Below are 12,217 nucleotides of genomic sequence, written 5' to 3'. Positions count from 1 at the left end.
TTTTTTTTTGAAAAACAAATATAATAATTAATTTCAGTAGGTATTATTTTTTTTATATTTCCTTGCGTTTTAAATTATTTAAGGCAATTTTAAAAAAAATCTTAAAACTGATTTATTTTATATTTCAAAAGAAAAATTGCTTACTGAATTAAACCGATCGTCACGTCCTTTTTAAATGGTTGAAATTAATTAATTAATACTTTAAAATTTAGTGGGAAAAAATAAGTTTCGTTAGAAAATGAAATGGAAATTTTATCTCATAATTTAAGTCTATTTTATGTAATATTGTTTTGACTATTTAAATAATTTATCTTGAACTATGTGATTCAAGTTCAGTCTATTCAACCATTCTCACATCAGGGTGGGATGGAGAGAACATCAATAAGCTGTACGGAGGTATAGCATGTGGTAAAAAGTGAAATCATATGTCTTCACTGTTTTCGTCGCATCCGACCTCAAGTCATCATGAGAAAGATAAATCATGACAGTCAAGAGAATAAGCATGATGATAGAATGAGTTAAATAGGGTCCAAAAATTTATACCCTGACAACCCTATGATTTGATCCCGCGATCTTATATGACAAATATATCATCATTTATCATCTCGAATGATCCGTAGGATCACTAGGGAGGTATAATATTATGGCAAAGAGTGAATACGTTCGCCCCCAGTGCCCCTAGCGCCCCCGTTAACCCGTCCTAAGGTCAACACGGAAGAAGTAAATCACGGACGACTACTAACCTTTGGAATAATGACTAGCATATAAGGGAGGTATTTATTTCGATTTTATCGAGATTCGAACCTCAGATCTCATTATGATAATATTTTATGTGCTAATCACTAGACTCATCCGAGGAGACACCTCATGTGTTAGTCGCTACGGAGGTATAACATGAACTATCGGTTGATAGATACTGCTGAGCAAGTTGACGTTCACGTTTAGTTGCTTCTTCTTGTACCATCCTCGAGTCGCTTTCCTATTCAAAGTCAACACCTGGTCAAAGTCTCCGAACCGAATTCCCAAACACTTCTCGATCCCGAGTCTGATTCCCAAGCTCAAGCTGAGTCTGAGCAAATTATGTCGTGTCCCCCGAGCTCAACTTCTCCCAACTACTGCGCCCATTTTCTTTCCTTATGGGTCCGACCAGGCCGGCCCATCTCCTATAATCGAATATTATTATCGGTATCAAATACAATCAATTGAGCCAAGAAAATCAACTGATTTAGATTCGCAAGTTGAGGCGGTCAATCCGATCCCGCTGCGTGATCCGGACAAACTAATTGATCTAGCCAGATGGGCCAAACACGCCCAAAATAGCCTAACACGCCAAACAAATTAGACCAATCTAATCAATTCATCGAGCATCTTGGACCAGTCAGGCAAGTTGATCCACATGGGACGACCAAGACAAGCAAGCCACATCGGCTGGTCGGATTGAATGGGTCAGATCGGATAATCTGATCAGGCCATTTGGTCCAAGCGGCTTGCTTGATTTGGACCGGCTGGTCAGATTGGACAATTTCATCAGGCCATTTGGTTTGAGTAACTTGCCCAATTTGGATCAGTCGGTTGGATTAAACGAGTAATGCTATTGGGTTGCAACAATCAGTTGATCAGCAACCGTGAGGGCTAAATGGATCCGTCTTTTTGAGCAGGTTACGTTGAAGTCAGTCTGACTGGACCGGTTTGTACATCCAAGCTTAGTTTGCTGCCTGATTGATTCAAGCTGATTTGTTGGGCTAGCTGGGTCTATTTGTCCTAATGGGCTGGTTGTGAGTTGTAATGATCAATCAAGTCGCGTGGCTTACCTGGGATAAATTGACTTTGTCCAAATTGCATGATAAATCCAATTTAAAAAGATTTTTTTTCCCAAAACACATTCAAATAATATTAAAACAATTTATTTTCTTTTAAAAGACATTTCTAATATTTTTTTCCTCGAGTAATTTGTTTTTAGCAACTAACTAAGGGCAGTTTCTGTGCAATAAATCCTGAAAAAATTACTATATTCTTTAATGCATTCGTCTAATATGTATACATAAAAGTTACTTTAATTTTTTTTTTTGTGCAATAAATGTAAACGATACGTTGAATCTTTTCGTCGATACAATTAAGATACACTATTTCTAACTTTTTCTTTTCCCTTCAGCCTAACCAATTTTCTCATTTGCTTAATCAATTTTCCTTTAATTTCTTCACCAAAAGTCAGTCTTGGCCGTCCGTTGTTGAATCTGAACGCTTTTCTAGAACGAGAGGGAGAGATGAAACAAATCAATGGAGAAAACCTAAAAGAAAATTATTAAATCTCATCAAGAAGAAGAAGAAATAAACGTATATTGTTGGTCTGATATTGAAGTAAGCTGTAATCGAATGACCAGATGTAATTAAATGTAATAAAAGCAATGGAATAAAAAATGGCGATGAGTTTGGTCAATCGAAGGGCAGAGGATAGGAACAATAGGTGTTGTTCTTGATGCAGAGGAAGAGTCTTTCGTACGCCAAGGACATCTTGGTTGCCGTGAACATGGACTGGGCGTAGTTCTTGCATGCCCGGCCGCGCTCCGCCAGCCGCGCCGGTCCCTCACCCACCACCTTCTCCAGTACCTCCAGCAGCGCCTCCACGTTGGGAGCGAACGTGTACCCGAACTCGTCGTCCACCACGATGGTCCCCTTGATGCTGGGAAACCGCGTCGCCGCCACCGGCTTGCCGCACTGCATCGCCTCCATCAGCGTCAGGTCCAGCCCCTGCGGCCGCAGCGTCGGGTTCAGGAACACGTCCAGCGAGTTGTAGAAGGCTCTCAGTTTCTCCGGCGGCACCGGTCCCAGCGCCACCACGTTACGGCCCAGCTCCGCGTACCGCTGCGCCCACGGCCCCGAACCCGCCACCACCAAGTACACGTTCGGATGGCGCAGGGACAGCTTGGCGAACGCCTCGTACAGCAGCGGGTGCCCCTTGTCCTTCACCAGCCGCCCCGCCACGCCCATCACCAGAGAGCCGAGGGGTATCTTCATCTCCGCACGGAAGGCGTCGCCGAGGCTGGCGTCCGGGGCGAATTTGTCCTCCTCGACACCGTTGAGGATGACGTGGACGCGGCCGGAGGGGATCTGGTACACGTCGCGCAGCATCTCCCCCGTGCTGTCGCTGATGGCGACGTGGTGGGCGTAGTGGTGGAAAAAGCGGATCTCGTCGAGGACCTTGTAGATGGACCCGCCAAGGGAGCGGTTGAATGCTGGAGAGAGGGGCTCGTCGGGGCGGCGGGCCAAATCCTGGTAGATGCCCGAATGGAGCGCCTCCAGCGAGATGCCGTGCCACGACACGGCGAGGTTAGGAATGCGGCGCGCCCACCGGTGGAACACGGCCACGCTCTCCGAATGCACGACGTCGAAGGCACCGCCATGCTCCACCTCCGCCTGGTACAGCGCCCAGGCCTCGTCGCACCGCCAGTTCGTCCCGGAAAGAAAGTGGAGATGAGGGCCGCCGCCTGCGGCGCCGCCCTCGGGCAGCAGCTCGCCCGAGGAGGAGGGCGCCGAGGTGAAGACGTGGATGGCGTGGCCGCGGCCAGACAGGGCGGAGTGAAGGGTGAGGGCGTGGCGCTCCATGCCACCAGGGGCGGAGGACACCGGCCACTTGCGGGTGAAGACGGCGATGCGCAGGCGGGCGGGCGGGGGACCGTCAGGAGTGAGGCGGAGGCTGTTCCAGGAGAAGTGAGCGTGGCGGAGGTCCCCGGAGAAGGTTGTAGCCTTGGAGCGGGCAGAAGATGTGGCGGCGTTGCGGTAGGACGGGGTGGAGATGGAAGGGGAGCGGAGGAGGAGGATGGCTACGGCGGAGAGGGTGAGGAGGAGGAGAAGGGTGGTGGGGGAGGCGGAGTTAGGCTTCTTGGGGCGGAATGCCATATGACACAAAGGCGTTCGGAACGCCACACTTCCTTTGATTCCTGGAATAACAACGTATCACGGTATTAGGTCACCATAAAGGGAAGAAGAATTAGGCATGTAATAGATTGCTCCTCGCGTCTTACCTTCGTCCTTGTTTTTCCTTCTGTGTTCGTTTATCGTCCTCTTTCGGCTTCAGTTCGCTTTGGATTTTGGCCTTTCGAATATATAAAAACAGTCATTATAATTGGGCCTTACTTAATACGAGAGTTGACTTTACTTGAATTCGCAGCATAAATTGGAGTCAGTCACATGCTTCCTTGACTTCCTTGCCACTCCTATCGATGTGAGATCTCGACTTGAACGATTTCTTGAATGCCCTCACTTTCAACTGAATAACTGAGACTCTAAGCTTGCAAAGTCAGTTGACTGGGCATAAACAAACACACAGACATGGAAATTGCTTGTCGATCCATGAAAGTCTAATAATATCTAAATATGGTAGACCATGCGTGATGGCAACTTTGGAAGGGGTGGAAACAAACTTCTAATCTAGACCCATTTTACCTCATAAAGTTACCCTATTGCTAACTTAGAGGATAATACCCAAATGAGTGTCCATACTGATCAACAGCACATTAATAAGTATCAATTTCATTCGGCGATTAAAATAACAAATCTACGTTTGTAAAATATTAGGCTCATCATGGCAAATCCGATTGACACAATAATCATAGTATCTAATAGGCGTCATCATCTTCACCCTCGGAACTATCTTCACTGGAGTGCGGCAGCACAGAAACAACTGCAGAGCAGCAGAACCATTCTCTGTCCTTCAAGAGAAGGCAACTTCCGTCTGAGTTCCATTTGATATCGCATACAACAAAGTCTGGCAATGGAATATTGACACAGCAAGCTCCAGTGGATGTCCACATGTATAACTGAGGGGTCCCAGTACACAGGACAAGCCGAGGGCAAGTAGGATCCCAGGCTACCGCCCGAATTGGATCTTTCTGCACCAATACTGAGACCAACTCAAGGCGTCGAATATCCCATATCCACAGAACAGTTGGCATATTATCATTGCGAGTGCAAACGTATTGACTGTCATTGCTCCATGCTAGTAAACCTGCACACATTGTAATAGTAAATGAATTTCAAATTGTTATTTGATGAAAAAGGAAAAAGTTCCACAATGTAAGGAGTTGTTGCGATAAAGAGATTGCACATCTCATACTCTCAAAGGAGAATCACAATTGAGCATTATATATATTATATACCATTTTTCAAGTCTTTATTATTCCAATTACAACTCGATTGAATGATGAAATATGCCAAGGCCGTTTTGTTCTTGAATGTAGATACTCCAACAACTAGATGCAATCTCAGCATAACTGGTGCAATCACCATGACATTTTTTTTTACCATAGTTTAGATGGAAAATTGAAGCATTACTTAATTTCCAAAGACGTGTATGTTGAATTTCAGATATCTTTTTCAAATCTAATCTATTCAGCAAAGCCCATAAAATTTGCAGGATATGTGGTAAATTATGAGAGCATCATTGACGATATAAAGCAATGGTATGAAGAATATCTTTATTTCACATGATAAAAATATAATAGTAGTACTGGATAAAAAAGACAAGTTGATGAGCAGAGAAAAATAAGAACTAGAAAGGCACTTACCAATTCCTTGCTTTGGATTAGGTTTATCTGCTGCTGGCTTTTGGAACGGTACACTGAATGGACAATCTATAACTTTGTACTTGACTCTCAAGTTGCCTTCAGCAGCATTTTCTAGAGAGATGAAGGTTCAATAGACATTGCATGTGTTGAACCATTCGTTGTTATAAAAAAGCTCCTTTTCTTAAAAAAGGACTTAAAAGTATAAAACTCATTGTCTCAGGGCCTAAATGAGATAATGAATACAAAACTTTGTGTCTCATGGTCTTAACTCATTTAACATTTAACTTATTTTGGCTAGATAAAACTTTGAGTCATGTGGTTAGAGCATAAGGCAAACTTGTTTGTCAGTATGAAATACTGCCACTGTCTCAAGGCCTAAATGAAAGTAAAAAAACTCCTTATCATAATTAAATAGGATTTCTCAAATCTCATTAATGTACCTCCAATTCTTATTCTAGATGCATTGCAAGGAACCTCAACTGATTCAAAGAGATAAGGATGTCTGAGGACTCAAGCATCATTTCCTTAATCTCTTAGAAGACTATAAAATCTAATTTAGTCAAATATAACTCTATTGAGGAAATGTTTGATGAAATCCACAATTGAAGTGTTTTAAGAAGGATAATGATGTTGTGGAGACCTTGAACTTCCTAATTAATGTTTGGTTCAGGCTAGTCCTTAATTGCCTCAAATTTATCAGGATTTATACAATATCCTTAAGTAGAAATGGTAAGCCAGAAAAAGAGGAAGAAGAAGAATAATTAGGAATTTAAAAGGAACATTGCTCTCTCTCACTCGCTCATCTCATATAGATGTGAAGTATAACAGATATATAGGTATTGCATTGAATACAGATTGATATGCAGGAGATTATAGAAGTGAGACAACACAAACTAGCTTGACATAGTCTGGTCAGTATCTTGACAGAAATTGATATTTGATATTGTATCACTTTGGTAATCAGTATTGATACTGAAATTTGAAATCTTGTGAATAACAGCTCCAACAATCAAATGTTACTCAGCTTCCAAAGAAGATGAGTGACATGAAAAATTCTTTCTTCTTGTTTCTTTAGATGGCAAAATTCAGGTAAATCAAAAGCAAAAAGGGAGTTCATGTGACTAATAAAGCATCACATATGTAAAACCATGTAATATAATTATCAGGAAAGCATCAAAAGCATCATGTTTCAATAATCATAAATTAGATGTGAATGGTGCATTTTCTACATCTTCAGTTATTTTGCTTTGCAAATCATGATGCTCAAGTATTCTGGTCAAGAGACTTTTGATAAAAATAGTCCATAAACTTACTACAAGAAAAAGAATCATCATTATCCTTACCAGCACAGGTACCTTGTATTCCATGTGGGAAGTTGTCGCTTAGATATAGTTCAGTCATATCAAGTTGCAAAGGTTCATCAACTTCCTACCACAGATATTCATATCTTGGAATTAACAGTTAGTGGGACAACTGAAACATGTGAGGCAAAATGAGTGTGAATAGTGCATATATGCTCACCTTGAAGAGAACTGCATTACACGGACTGCGAATGGTAGTTACATGTGAGAATTCAGCAAAAGTTTTCCATGTCAGGTGGTTGAGGGCCCGTAGCATCTGATCATAGCTACCAACAGCCAGGAATTGGCCACATGGAGACCAGGCAACAGTCTTTACACCTAATCCACTATCACATGGTTGATACTTGAATAAGCATCTACCATCTGGAGAATAAATCAGAACCTGTGTATCATAAGTATTAATGTAGCACTTATTGCAAACAGCCGAGGGCATGACAGAAAGTTTAGGTTGAAGCAGATGTAATAGCAAGCAACCTTTTAGTTTATTGAGGCAGTCCTAGCAAACTGGATAAAACACATGATGACCAATCTCATTAACCCCTACCAATCAAACTTCGTCAAAGGCAGATAGATTGACAAAGTCCAGATGACCCTCACTCATGCAATGAAGTAGATGCACCATGTTTCATGCACACACAAGACTTTTTCAAGTATTTCAACTCAGTCTTATCGGATACACTCCCAAAGTGCATATACACCTCAGTTATTCACCATTGCATGTGTTACCAATTGTTCACCAGCAGTCATAGATTGAAGCAGGGGGCTCACTGCTAATTTTTTATGGCATGACATGTAAAGAGATGAATATTGATTTTTGTGGCACAGTGTTTATTGGGTTTGTAGGTTAAGGAAGAATGCTAAATACCAGCAGGATTGTTGCAGAAAGATTCAGTTTAAAAGTTGTAATGAAAACATTTTACTATGTATTTTATTGTTGGTCTTCTAAGATTTCAAAGGATGAAATTCTATTTGGATGATAATCAACTGTTAATCTAGGTTGGTAATTTTCTACCCATTTGCAAAATGGATGCATTAGAAAGCCTAGTTGGATCAAATTCCATGGAAATTACCAAACCCCTTGAATGTCCTAGTATCATTTTGATTTGAAAGGCCTATTTCATGTTGAGGTTTTGGCAGAGTTCCTAGAGAGCTTTGAGCAAAAAAAAAAAAAAAAAAAAAAATTCCAACACCTCTTCACCCTCAAAGAAATGGCCTTATTAAAAGCCCTACCTGGGAAAGCATGAAGTTCCACAATGTTGTTGGATGAAGTTTACATATCTCCCAATAACTGAGAGTAACTCTCTGTCACTCTCTTTAATTATGTCTAAGTAAACAAGGTAAATGAAATAGAACAGATATGGAATAGAACAATTCTTTCTTTACTTTTTTCTCTTCCCTTAAAGTATTTCACTCGCCTTCTATTCTTTCTGTCCATGTACAATGTGTGTGTTTCCCCATAAAAAAAAGGTTTTAACATTAGCAAATCTTAAGTTATATCTGAAAAGTTAATGATGAATTTCTGTTCCAGAATAGTAGATCTAAAGCATATGCTGTTAAAATAATGGAAGAGAAAAAAGAGTACTGAACTACTGATGAGAAGCACATATAACAAAAAGAAATTTTTAGACCAGCATTAACAAGTTAATAAATTTTAGCATTATTAATCATGGAACAATTTTTTAGGAATATGGTTATATCGAAATACTTGATTTAAAGGGACAAATACAATAATAAGTATCCTTCCATTAAAAAAAAAAGAAAGAAGAAAACTAATCTTTAGAAGATCAAATCATTATCACCTTGTATTCGAGAAGAGAGTCCCAGATCACGATGGTACTATCATCCGGAGACCACTCAGCGCCTGATAAATCTATTGTGTCAACAGCATAGGCGCCCATAATTTCCCATGTCTGACAGGAAAGCAAATTTATAAAGTCTTTACAATCACGCCTTGTGCATACTGCAGCAAACTTGCCATCTTTAGTGAAAGAAACACCTCTTGAAGCAAGTTTTGGCCACTGCACATGAACACAGGCAGTGTTTAGCAGTGACCAAACAGTCAATCTCAGCTGAAACTCTGATGTAGTCAGTATGTGACGACTGTCAGGGCTCCACCTTGCATATAAAACTCCAGCAGGGCCTTCGTCTATTCTGCATGTCCATTCTGGTTGGGTTAGTGACCATGCCTGTACTACCGGTTTCTTGTGAAGACCGCAAAGTATGTATTCAGAATCCAAGGCCCATTCAATATATCTTATCTTGTCCACACATGAAAATAGTTGAATGACCTATGGAGACGGAGCAAATCAACTATAATATCACAAAAGCATTTTTCAGAATAGTTAATGAGCAGAAATACATATTTTTTTCTTTTTGAAGTAACTCACGGAGCAAGTATGCTTTATGATAATTACAGTCAGCTGAGAATTTATTAACAAAATTATTCCGTCTTCATACGCAAAATTCATAAAAACAGAGGGCATAGAATTGAATCTAAAAGATACAAAATTCATCCATAGATGCAGAGTTAATTCTTCTAACGAATGAATCAATTGTAAAAGAACCAAGATTTCAACACGCATTTCCTTCCACCAAATTCCCTGAAACTCTGAAAGCAAGAAGCGCGGAATCTATAAATAACTGCGAAACACTTGTTACCTTGAGGGAGACGACTTCACGGATAACGAGGCGATAATCCACAGCGACGGCAAGGAACCGGGAGTTGGGCGAGAAACAGCAGGGACCCGATTGCTTATACGGATCCGTGAACTCCATGGATCTAATGGGAAATCGTAATGGGAGGAAACCCTAAGAGATCGCTGATGCGGGGCGAGCAATTGCCGCGAGATTAGTCGTCGGGGCGCGCATGACGAGCGGAATGTGGAAACCCTAGGCAGGAAAAAGGAAGAGGAGGCGCTTTTGTGCCTGTTTCGAATGAGCTACGGAGCGGTACAATAATTAGAGAAAATAAAAACACTGGGAGCGGAGGCACTATAGAAGAAGGAAATTCAAGTTGAAAAAACAAAAATCCTGTGTTTTGAAATAAAAAAAAAATGGAATTCATAGAATACTAAACTTGTATATCATTAATTAATATCCTTTAATTACAAAAACAATAACCTATAGCATGTGTCGACTAGCTCGGGGCCCAACTGGTAACCAATCAAAGGGAGCTACGCTCATTCTTCATGCACCGGTTTATTGAATTTGTTGGCACAAGAGTTCAAACTTCTTGAAGGGCTTTCATCTCTTGCCCTTCGTCCTGTACTTTTGAGGACGACTTATCGATCCCGATCGATCTGAAGCAAGTGATGTTCGCAAGAGTTCCCACGGCATCGACGACGAGTTCGATCCTCGACGATATTTCTATCAACAGCGACGCCATTGTCATAAGCGGCACAATGTCGAGCAGGCTCAGCGATTGCGTCGTGGCTTGGGTCAGTAACAGGTCGGGGAGCGATGACAAAGCGATCTGGAGCTCCTGCACTGCGAGCTTCATCTCCTCGACAAATAAGTTAATGCTCGGAGACCTTTTCATCATGCTGATCGAGCTCGATAGCTCCCTCAGCACCTTGGACGAGTCGGAGCTTAGTTTGACGCAAGCATCTCTGAGATGTTTCTTCGAGCTTTCAGGTGCCTGATATCAGATTAATTATTCAGATTTTTCCTCTAGGTATGTATGATCTGAATCGTTTATTAGTTTAATTTTATTATTAATTAATTACCTTCGTTTTTGAATTGAGACTAGCATGGAGGGATTCCACGCAGTAAGCGCAGTGCCTCGTGGAAGATCCAACCTTGAGGTACTGCTTCCATGGATGCCTAAATCCGAAACGACCATGCGTCGGTTCCCATCTCGCCAAATTGGCATGTGAATCCTCCGACGCTTTGGAGTTAATTACAGACTCGTAGGCCTTGGAGCGGGGAGACGAAGAACACTCTTCTCCATTCGTGTTGTTGTGATCAGCAGTAACGAAGTAATCTTCCACGCAACCTGGACGATCATTCTTAGTCTTTGGCAAAACTCAAACTGTTTTTATGACTGAAGAGATGGAAGAAGCTAAGGCACATACCCTCCAAGGAGTCCGCGAGCTTTGCCATGTTGCTAGAGACGAGGAGGTGGAGCTCCTGGCCGGACCAAACAGGGGAAACGAGCACGCAGACGGAGATGGTTATTCCGATGCCAATGGCGATCGTCGAGACTCGTTGTATGGCTAAGTCCATCAGTTCATCGACGCGGTAGCCTGAGACAGCTACCAAGCTGAAGGTGAGGATGAATATGGTGACGCCGTAGTCGAAACGAGCTTTCACAGTCGGTATGAACCGAGAAAAAGTTGCTGCTGAAGCTGTTGCACCAGAAAGAAGGGAAGGAAAAAAAACGTGAAGCACTGTGCGTTATTGAGTGAACGTTGAGAGCTGTTGTTGTTGCTCACGTACCTAAAAGGAAGACTGACGCGCTAAGAATCAGTGGCTCCACCTTTTGGCCCGACTTGGTTGCCACCCAGTCGATTCCCACTGCAAGGGCGCCGGCGCTAAGTGTCGCTATGGCTCTGTTTATTGCTTTGTACAAGCACCCACCTGTATCCGTGCCATTAGCAACAAGTGGACTATGAAAAAAAAGAAGAAGAGGAAGAAATTTTATTTAACTCTGGACTCACCGACTGTATATTCGAAGACGACGACGACGGTCATCACAGCCCACATGGCCGAGCTCCCGAAGCCATTGTACAGGGGCCGAGCATAGTAGAAGAGAGACACCAGAGTGAGGGCGACGCCTACTTTAATGCCGTGTATGACCTTCCTCGGATCGTCTGCGCCCATCTTCCAGACTTTCTTCCCGAACGTCGACACCTTCGCCATGGTTCCTACTCCGAACTCAACCAGTCGGCGCCGAATCCTACAGTTCCAACCGGAGACGGGTTCTGCCGTCGTGGATGAGCCTTCGGGGACGGTGACTCGCCATCCCAAACTGACAGGCACTTCCTTTTGGCTGCTCATTATTCCACTCTATGCAAGTTAAGCAGCTAATTGGGATGCTGTGAGGTCAACTTCCTTGGTCGAACATATATATAAGGATGGAAGATGGGAAAGCTGGTGTACGTACGGAAGGATAGTGTTATACAACCTCACGCACAATGGCGAGAGGGCACTGGCTAGAGGCATGGCACTTTGCTGAGACAGCAGTGAGCGATTAGGTTGGTGCATGGAAGGTGCAGCATTGCATTTGCATGTACATGGCAATCATGGAGAATGAATGTACGGCAAGGTACTAGAACTTTTTAATATTTTATT

The 12,217-nt window shown here is 42.4% G+C and overlaps 3 protein-coding genes across 4 annotated transcripts; all 3 read right to left on the bottom strand.

The window, feature by feature from the left end:
- Positions 1-2,265: 2,265 nt before the first annotated feature.
- On the bottom strand, positions 2,266-4,159 carry LOC121989048. Its single transcript, XM_042542858.1, has 2 exons — positions 4,023-4,159; positions 2,266-3,938 (listed from the first exon to the last, which is right to left on the bottom strand). The coding sequence occupies exon 2, from the start codon at positions 3,895-3,897 to the stop codon at positions 2,434-2,436; it is 1,464 nt and encodes a 487-aa protein (XP_042398792.1). The 5' UTR covers positions 3,898-3,938; positions 4,023-4,159; the 3' UTR covers positions 2,266-2,433.
- Positions 4,160-4,514: 355 nt separating this feature from the next.
- Positions 4,515-9,898, bottom strand: LOC121989051 (WD repeat-containing protein WRAP73-like). Of its 2 annotated transcripts, none has more exons than XM_042542861.1 (6): positions 9,584-9,898; positions 8,725-9,213; positions 7,086-7,307; positions 6,920-6,992; positions 5,565-5,675; positions 4,515-5,005 (listed from the first exon to the last, which is right to left on the bottom strand). In XM_042542861.1, the coding sequence occupies exons 1-6, from the start codon at positions 9,698-9,700 to the stop codon at positions 4,617-4,619; spliced, it is 1,401 nt and encodes a 466-aa protein (XP_042398795.1). In that variant the 5' UTR covers positions 9,701-9,898; the 3' UTR covers positions 4,515-4,616. The 2 variants fall into 2 exon arrangements, with proteins under 2 accessions (XP_042398795.1, XP_042398794.1); XM_042542860.1 differs by having other exon boundaries at positions 6,908-6,992; positions 9,584-9,895.
- Positions 9,899-9,960: 62 nt separating this feature from the next.
- LOC121989050 (aluminum-activated malate transporter 10-like) lies at positions 9,961-11,977 on the bottom strand. The gene is made up of 5 exons (XM_042542859.1): positions 11,584-11,977; positions 11,363-11,503; positions 10,999-11,271; positions 10,651-10,919; positions 9,961-10,562 (listed from the first exon to the last, which is right to left on the bottom strand). The coding sequence occupies exons 1-5, from the start codon at positions 11,921-11,923 to the stop codon at positions 10,149-10,151; spliced, it is 1,437 nt and encodes a 478-aa protein (XP_042398793.1). The 5' UTR covers positions 11,924-11,977; the 3' UTR covers positions 9,961-10,148.
- Between the last annotated feature and the right edge of the window lie 240 nt (positions 11,978-12,217).

The sequence above is a fragment of the Zingiber officinale genome, chromosome 6B (genome assembly GCF_018446385.1).
Source record: "Zingiber officinale cultivar Zhangliang chromosome 6B, Zo_v1.1, whole genome shotgun sequence".
NCBI lineage: Eukaryota > Viridiplantae > Streptophyta > Magnoliopsida > Zingiberales > Zingiberaceae > Zingiber > Zingiber officinale.
Note: the sequence above shows the minus strand (reverse complement) of the source record. Positions and strands in the feature narration are given on the sequence as shown.

Excerpts from the sequence above, each read along its gene's own strand:
- LOC121989050 (XM_042542859.1), bottom strand. The coding sequence starts at position 11,923 with ATGAGCAGCCAAAAGGAAGTGCCTGTCAGTTTGGGATGGCGAGTCACC. Across the intron at positions 11,504-11,583 it reads CGTCTTCGAATATACAGTCG|GTGGGTGCTTGTACAAAGCA; the intron begins GTGAGTCCAGAG and ends GCACGGATACAG. Across the intron at positions 10,563-10,650 it reads GTCTCAATTCAAAAACGAAG|GCACCTGAAAGCTCGAAGAA; the intron begins GTAATTAATTAA and ends ATCTGATATCAG.
- LOC121989048 (XM_042542858.1), bottom strand. The coding sequence starts at position 3,897 with ATGGCATTCCGCCCCAAGAAGCCTAACTCCGCCTCCCCCACCACCCTT.
- LOC121989051 (XM_042542860.1), bottom strand. The coding sequence starts at position 9,700 with ATGGAGTTCACGGATCCGTATAAGCAATCGGGTCCCTGCTGTTTCTCG. Across the intron at positions 9,214-9,583 it reads GTGAAGTCGTCTCCCTCAAG|GTCATTCAACTATTTTCATG; the intron begins GTAACAAGTGTT and ends CCGTCTCCATAG. Across the intron at positions 5,676-6,907 it reads AATACAAGGTACCTGTGCTG|AAAATGCTGCTGAAGGCAAC; the intron begins GTAAGGATAATG and ends TCATCTCTCTAG.